The sequence below is a fragment of the Scylla paramamosain genome, unplaced genomic scaffold (assembly GCF_035594125.1).
Source record: "Scylla paramamosain isolate STU-SP2022 unplaced genomic scaffold, ASM3559412v1 Contig13, whole genome shotgun sequence".
Classification (NCBI taxonomy): Eukaryota; Metazoa; Arthropoda; class Malacostraca; order Decapoda; family Portunidae; genus Scylla; species Scylla paramamosain.
Genome location: NW_026973678.1, coordinates 302,501 through 311,068, shown reverse-complemented (window position 1 = coordinate 311,068; position 8,568 = coordinate 302,501). Strand labels below are relative to the sequence as shown.

The following is an 8,568-nucleotide window of genomic DNA, read 5'->3' as shown; positions in this document are numbered from 1 at the left end:
AGAAACAAATAAATGATGATAATGAGAGGAGAAGTCCAAACACGAACTTATTATGGGTAGTAAGATGGTGGTAGCCTCTGGGCCTCCAAGACTAACTGTGTGTGTGTGTGTGTGTGTGTGTGTGTGTACACTGGAAACACACTGGTATTTTCTTGGAAGTGATCTGTCCTCTCCCAATCCCCCCCCTTTTCTCTTCTCTCTCTCTCTCTCTCTCTCTCTCTCTCTCTCTCTCTCTCTCTCTCTCTCTCTCTCTCTCTCTCTCTCAGACTAACCTAAATTAAGATTATTGGAAAACTTGCTAAACAACCTGAAAGGCAGTAAACAGCCACTCTACAGCATGTGGGACAGGCGCTGCGACACCCCCTTTAGGGCATTAATATACATACAAAAGAGAGAAAACTTTGCATGTACCATTCACTATGCAACGATACGACAGCGCACTGAGAAAACACCCGCAGGAAAGCAAAGGCAAGACAGCACGCAAGGGCGAAAATAAAGCAGGGTATATAAAGTAAAATAGAGGAATTATCGTAACATCAGTACGTGTAACTATAAGAATATACGAAAACGCACTAAGTAACCTGGCCATCACCATACACAACCGCTATACGACAGAAAAAAAAAGATGTGCAATAGGAATCAGAGTACTATGGAAATAAAGGCAGATGAATAAATTGACGACCAATGAAACTTCCCTCTGGTGTCAGTCTTAAAATTGACGATGTAAACTCCTCCAGGTGGTTTCTGCACAAGAGAGAGACCATATTTGCATGTTTGTATTTTTGTTGTTTGTATATTCCCTTTCAGGTTAAACGCTCAAGGTCATTTCATGCAAAAAAAAAAAAAAAAAAACGCAGTGGTAGTTAGAAATCTGACTAAATTATTCCTACTTAATTTCAATGTAAACATTCCGCGGCTCTCCTTGTTACAGCAGCCATAGCGTTCTTGCTCAGTTTCCCTCCTTGATCATTAGTGAAGGAAGCACACTTGTTGCCGTCCATGTTCCTCAGCTGACTTTTTTTTTTTTTCTGTGGAAACAAACTTCGACAAGGATATTTGCGATGTACAAGCGGCCTTTTTGGTGTAGCTTCAATGTAGGTATCGGTGCAATTTCCTTTTTCATCTTTTGCTTCTTTCTTATTCCCAACCATTCACATTTCCCTGTTTGTGTGTGTGTGTGTGTGTGTGTGTGTGTGTGTGTGTGTGTGTGTGTGTGTGTGTGTGTGTGTGTGTGTGTGTGTGCCGTGGCTGCGGTGAATTTGTTTATAATTTTTCTCTTCCTATAATTTTCGCCATTCTTTTATTTCCCATTCCTCTCTTCATTTCTTTTTTCATCTCTTCCTGGCTTCTTGGATCGCGTATGTATGTGTGTGTGTGTGTATGTGTCGAACTTTAAACTTATACGGAAGATACAGACGGTAGGCGCTATCAGATAAAAAAAAAAAAAAAGAGGAAACCAATAAATAGAAAACAACACGCCAAAATCCAGATACAGCTTTGGATATCCAGTCAAAGCAAACCACAATAATTCTCTTCTCACTGTCCTGCTGCTGCCGGCCCCTCCTACACCTAGCGCCACCTTCTTATGTCCCTCACTTAACATTAGCATCATCGTCCTTCCTCCGCAGGCTCGTAACACATAACAGAGCGAGGGCATTAATCAAGCCAATCCCTCTCTGTGTGACAACTCGATAATTACATCACCATAAACCCCATTAAGTCTCTGCAGCTGCTGATAGTTAGCTTTCGATAATTAGTTTCACACCCAACCAATTCATTAAAGAAAATGGGGTGATGGGGATCGGGAAAGAGGTAGGCGGGAAGCGGGAGGAAGAGAGAGAGAGAGAGAGAGAGAGAGAGAGAGAGAGAGAGAGAGAGAGAGAGAGAGAGAGAGAGAGAGAGAGAGAGAGAGAGAGAGAGAGAGGGAAAGAGAAAACGTAGGGCGGGGAGGAAAGCTATATTTGCTCGGCATTCATCAATGTTATTAAGCAATCTCTTTTTAGCCTGTAATTAACAGTCACTCGAGGGGCGGTTCCAATATTTCCAGCATGATTACCCCCTTCCCCCTCCTCTCCGTTTCCCCTTCTCCTCCTCCTCCTCCTCCTCATTTAACTACTGGTGATGGAAAGGGTAAAGAGTGGGGGAAGAGGTGTGGAAAGTTTAAACGTATTAAGAGGGTGAGGAGAAATTTATCTGGCCTTGAGGAAAGAGTGAAGGTAAATCAAGGAGTACTGAGATCATGGTAATGGATTCTAAGAGGATACACTGAAGGCTTAGTAAATAACAGGATAAAAATAAGAGTGATGATGCATAGAGGCTGTCGTGCAGGATTAGAAAAGACAAAAAGTGAAAATTGACTTCAGGGACGAGAGAGGAGAGAGAGAGAGAGAGAGGAGGAGATGAGAGTAGAGAGAGGAGAGAGAGAGAGCGAGAGAGAGAGAGAGAGAGAGAGAGAGAGAGAGAAAGCAGATGTAACGATACACAGATAGACAGAAGCACAGATACCAGGAGGAATAAAGAGATAGAGACTGACCAAAAAAAACAATAAAACAAAGAGAGAATAATATAGATACACTTGCACACAGAAACCCCAGGGTGGAAAAAGCCAGAGAGAGACAGAGAAAGAAAAAAAAAATGGTATGAAGCCAAAAAAGCAAAGAAAGAAAAAAAAAACTTGGTGTTTCTTGGAATTTCAATCTAGACATTTCTTTCCCCCATCACTTTCTTCCATTCTCTTCTCCCACTTTCTTTTCCCGGCCACATGATGACTTGCCTTCGCGCTCCCCCTTCAAGGAAAACTATTGACCTTTAACCTTGGATGTCGTGGAGTCAGAATAGGAGAGACGAGAGGAAAACAAGCCTCGGTAGAATATTTACAGGAAACCCACATACGTACGTACATACACTTTTCCTTTACTTACTTTATTGTCTTGTGTCATAAAAGGTTTAATATGTTTTTCCAGAGAGAGAGAGAGAGAGAGAGAGAGAGAGTCCCTTGGTCGTCTGGTGTACTGTCTTAATTGCGTCATTGCTCAGTTGCCAACGCGTAAAATTGGGTAGATAAGCAACTTTACGTCTGGCTTTTGTGGCTGATATTCAACTCTTTCATTTTAACAAGATTGCGTCATTCACGGGATAATAACGCCTTTACTGCCTTTTGTAAGCCCGTCTTCCACACACACACACACACACACACACACACACACACACACACACACACACACACACACACACACACATATGCGCTTGCGGTTAGAAAGTTTGATAAATATTTATTGACAACAAACAACAATACAAACAAAAAATACAGGAAATACATTACTATACTGAAATTAATGTAAATACTGATATGGATAGCATTCACGGGTCCATCAAAACACATGTACACACACACACACACACACACACACACAAGCGGACACCAAGTCAAAGTATGGAAATTAATTAAGTCCAGGTGTGCACACTCTCCTGCCGCATGCAACAGGTAAGCCTTCTCACAAAGAGGTAACGTGACGGCAGCCAACTGAAATAGACTCTTAATGAAAAAAACGCAATGAAAAAATACAGATGCCTTCACATCGACAAAATACCGTCAGGCTCCCCTAGCAGGTTCCAGCACACTCTCATTACGCCTTCCGCTGCCTCTCCTCCAGCCAGATTTGCTCGGGCACGCGATAATGGCAATGCAAAGGCAGAATGATGAAAATACCCTGAATGAAAAGGCAAAAAACACAATTAGTGGCAAAAAAAGTAGCAACAACAACACTATTATCATTTATGACAACAACCTTTGCTAGTACATCTTTTACTAAGTACTACTACTACTACTACTACTACTACTACTACTACTACTACTACTACTACTACGACTACTACTACTACTGCTACTACTACTACTGCGTGCGTGTGTGATTCACCTACGTATTGCCTTGATTGTCACGTCGTGGTCTTATAAACGGCATTTTTCCCTGCCGGTGAAAGTACAGCCTTGATTATGGGTAATGCGTTGTACAGTAAGTCTGAGCGAGACTGGCCACGGGATAAGTTTGAGCTGCGAAACTTTTAGCACACACACACACACACACACAGAGTATGAACTAACTTTTACCTGGTTCAGTAACTTTGTGTCAAAAGTTTTGGCACCAAGTAAACTACCAGCTGATGAGGTGACTATTATTATTATGATTATTATTATTGTTATTATTATTATCATTATCATTATCATTATCATTATTATTATTATTATTATTGTCGTGTTATGATATTTTTTTTTAAATTCTCATACAGTTTTCATTTCCCTATTACGGTTGACGTCAAGCACGGCGTCTCAAACACACACACACACACACACACACACACACACACACACTTTGATTAATTTCATGTGATCAACGTGGGAGTCAGTGTGTGTTTTGTTATTAGTAATTATGTAAACTAATCCCACAAACCTCCTGCATGGAATGTGTCAGTACGCATGGGGTGAAATTAATTAATCTATAAAGAATTGAAGAAAAAGGAAAGGTGATGAAAAGAATACATATTTACATTTATATCCCCTCACTCTCATCACTCTCCACTCCTCTTTTCCCTTTTCTCTTCACGCCCCCTCCCTCCATCCCCCTTGACGTCAACTGCAGATCTAAACCCTATTTTACGCCACCCGCCTACCACTTTCTCCCTTCTGCCTCTCTCTCTCTCTCTCTCTCTCTCTCTCTCTCTCTCTCTCTCTCTCTCTCTCTCTCTCTCTCTCTCTCTCTCTCTCTCTCTCTCTCTCTCTCTCTCTCTCTCTCGATAATTCATCTATAGCATCTACAAGTGCTAAATGAATAATAAAACAAAATGCCATGTATAAATTTGTGAGGCGCGGGTTGCGTCTGGGTGTAATCTATTAAAAAAATACACCATTTTCTAATATTTTAATCTCTGTCTAAAAATATTTCTTATCTAACACACAATTTCCTCCCTAAAACATCTTTTCCAACTGTGCATCCTTACATATACACTCTGGACACGTCATGTACCCCTCCATGTGTGTGTGTGTGTGTGTGTGTGTGTGTGTGTGTGTGTGTGTGTGTGTGTGTGTGTGTGTGTGTGTGTGTGTGTGTGTGTGTGTGTGTGTGTGTGCGAACTCTTCCCTCAGATCACTGGTGTGAACTCAACACTGGATAGTTCTTTGTTCTTTCTTCATCTCAAATATCTGGCTGTTGTTGTCCGCTACTGAAATTCTTTATAATGATGTTTTCTGTGCTGTCTCACATCTTGCCCACCGGAAGGCTTATGGTCCTGATGATTTCCTTCTACCGTTTCCATTACATGCCTCTTCTATGCTTTCACTCCGCTTCACTGAACTTCTCCAACTCTTCCATCAACGTTCACCTTTCCTTGCTGCTGGAAATTTGCCTGCGTTCCCCAAGAGGATGGCCGATCCAGTCCCTCAGACCATCGAGCTGCAGCTATGATGTCTTATATTCTGCATCCATCTTCGTTAACAAGCTTCTTAATCAATCAGTCACTCAGAATGCTTTTTGTCTTTCTGATCGCCAGTATGAAACCCTTGACGGACGCTGCACTGGTATATATATCTCAGTGGGCTTTTTTTATTTATTGAATTTTTGTTGCCCTTGGTCAGTGTCCCTCCTACATATAGTAAAAAAAAAAAAAATATATATATATATATATATATATATATATATATATATATATATATATATATATATATATATATATATATATATATATATATATATATATATATATATATATATATATATATATATATATATATATATATACAGAGAAAGGGAGAGAGATGCGGGGAGAATTATTCATAGGATCACCTATTAACTATGCTTAATCATGCATCCACGAGCACCGTCCAGCAAAAAGTTAATTGAATCCCACTCCATCAATCTTCCACTCAGCCCAATTTTCTCTCTCTCTCTCTCTCTCTCTCTCTCTCTCTCTCTCTCTCTCTCTCTCTCTCTCTGTGTGTGTGTGTGTGTGTGTGTGTGTGTGTGTGTGTGTGTGTGTGTGTGTGTGTGTGTGTGTGTGCGTGTGTTCTTATGCATCCTCTTTCCTCATGGCAAATTTGTATAGTAAAAGTTTTACGTTATGGTGGAAAAAGTAAAGTTCATAAAATATCTGCGCCGTAACTCACACCGTAATCGATAAATTGTATATAGTATATCTATCTATCTATCTATCTATCTATCTATCTATCTATTATATATATATATATATATATATATATATATATATATATATATATATATATATATATATATATATATATATATATATATATATATATATATATATATATATATATATATATATATATATATGCATGAAATGTCATTTTGAAAATATTGATGCAAGCACTACTGTGTGACGATCCACGTGTCAACACAGCCATTATTAATTAATGTGCAATTAGGGCAATCGCTCTATAGCTGCATGTGTAAATAGCGATGAAATATGACGTGAAGTAAATGAACTATAAAGGCATGAAAATTCGCTTATAAACAATTAAAAAAAAATGTAAGTAAAGGAAACATTGTGAAGGAGAGAAGCAGAGAAAAATAAATAAATAAATAAAAACATAAGAGAGTGAAACTAGCGGGCGTGGAAATGAGGGTGGGACAGAACACGGAAAACACACACACACACACACACACACACACACACACACACACACACACACACACACACACACACACACAGAAAGTGTAGATGACGGACACGTGTCAAAAAGAAACAAAGAAAGAAGAAAATATGAAATAAAAAAAAAAGGAAAAAACTTGGGATAAATAATCAGGAAGGAGGGAAAAACAACATTAGGGAGAGAATAATCTTGACATTCTCTCACTTTCCCATTTCATTTTCCTCTTCTTCCTGCTCCTCCTTTCAGATTTAATACAGCGCCATTTCTCTTTCGCTGGGACATCTTTCCTGCATAAATTTATCATAACTTCCTTCTATACAGACGCATTATAAATAAGTGTGTGTGTGTGTGTGTTCTTAAGGCTATCTAACATCCCCTAGTATTATTATCATCTATCAATCTATCTGTTTATTTATCTGCCTTTTTGTCTATTTGTCTTTCTATCTACCTATCTATCAGTCTGTCTATTCAGTATCCATCTCTGTATCTATCTATCTATCTATCTATTTATTTACCTGTTGCCAGAAATTTACAGAAATGGGGCCCTCGACTCGAATCCAATGTTTCAACACGGAGGGGAGCTGGCGGCAGGATGTAAAACAGATGGGTTTGCAAAGCTGGTGTGGTGTTTATCTGGCTTGGCGTTGATGAATCTGTATGAAAGAAAAATAATGCAACGAGGAGGCTACATTATACTGTCACCGTTATTTTCTGTTCATCTATTTTAAAACTGCTGTGTGTTGTTTTCCTATTTTTAAGTTAGCAAGTTCTCTTAGTAAGTACGTGGACTCTTACGTCATCACTCCTAACTTAACGCTTAAAAAAAAAAAAAAAAAACACTGACTTGAATGCCACATGATGAACAGCTAGAGGTCTGTGTGTAAGAACTCTTGTTGAGAAATTATATTAAGGTGGAACTTAGGAGGATGTGAGTGTCATAAAAAAAAAAAATAAATAAATAAAAATAAAACACGTGCTTTATTTCTACAAACCCTCAGGGATCCATACTCGGTGATAAATTATGAATGACAAGGAAAGAATATAATACTGTTTTATTCTCCTCGCTCGAATCCCCTTCCCTTCCTTTCCTTCATTCCTTCTCCCGTCACTGAAGGCAAGATGCGTGAACTTTCCCCCAGCAACTTGAGGACGGAGGTGGAAACTTCAAGTGTCCCCCAAGGCGAGGCAGGCAAAGAGTGATTTATTTACCGACAAGTTACGATCAAGTTTATGTGGTTCGTCTCAGTTCGAAACCAATCAGGAGGAAATAAGGAAGGTGGATAAGTTTACAATTTAATTTACGAGGAGGAGGAGGAGGAGGAGCAGGAGGAGGAGGAGGAACAGTAAAAGTAGCAGTAGATGGATGAGGAGGTGGAAAATAAACACAAAGGAACACAAAGGAAAGAAGAAAGGAAAGAACATACAACAACTGACCTGTTGCCCCAATAACGTTTTTGATAATAAACAACACCGTCTTATCTAAACTGAATGAAGCAGAACAGTAAAAGCCACAGCTTCCCCCAACTCAGTATTCCCTCCAGCAGGGGCTGCTGGTCACGTTTACTTAAAAATACATTTTCTTTTATAAAGGAACGAATACAGCCCACAATCTAAAAGAAGAACTTAATTTCATCACAAATAATAATTTTAAAAGGACAAAATATAACTGCTATAATACTACATGTTAATTGTGGATTAGAGATTAATTATGCACGCAGTAGCTCTACAGAGCCGTCACACTGTCAACAACGCTGCAGGCGACAAGGTCATAACATATTTAGCTGTTACGTATTCGTCAACACCTTCAGCAGTGCGGCAGTGGGCAGCACTGTCAAGACTGAGGGAAACTGAGGGATAAAAGTACGTACTTCACTTAATATTGAACCGGAAAAGTACGCACTTCA

At 39.3% G+C, this 8,568-nt stretch overlaps 1 protein-coding gene across 7 annotated transcripts in view; it reads right to left on the bottom strand.

The window, feature by feature from the left end:
• Positions 1-3,182: 3,182 nt before the first annotated feature.
• The window catches only part of LOC135097175 (uncharacterized), a 33,905-nt gene continuing 28,519 nt past the window's right edge, over positions 3,183-8,568 (bottom strand). For 5 of the 7 annotated variants that reach the window (XR_010265435.1, XM_063998944.1, XM_063998945.1 and 2 more), the window contains 2 exons: positions 7,180-7,317; positions 3,183-3,710 (listed from right to left, as the gene is read on the bottom strand). Coding sequence is in view for 4 of the 7 variants with exons in the window: in XM_063998944.1 (XP_063855014.1) it covers positions 3,574-3,710; positions 7,180-7,317 (275 nt within the window). In the remaining 3 variants the exon portion in view is untranslated. Of the gene's footprint in view, positions 5,638-7,179; positions 7,318-8,568 lie in introns of all 7 variants that reach the window. The other 2 variants (XR_010265433.1, XR_010265434.1) reach the window with 2 other exon arrangements.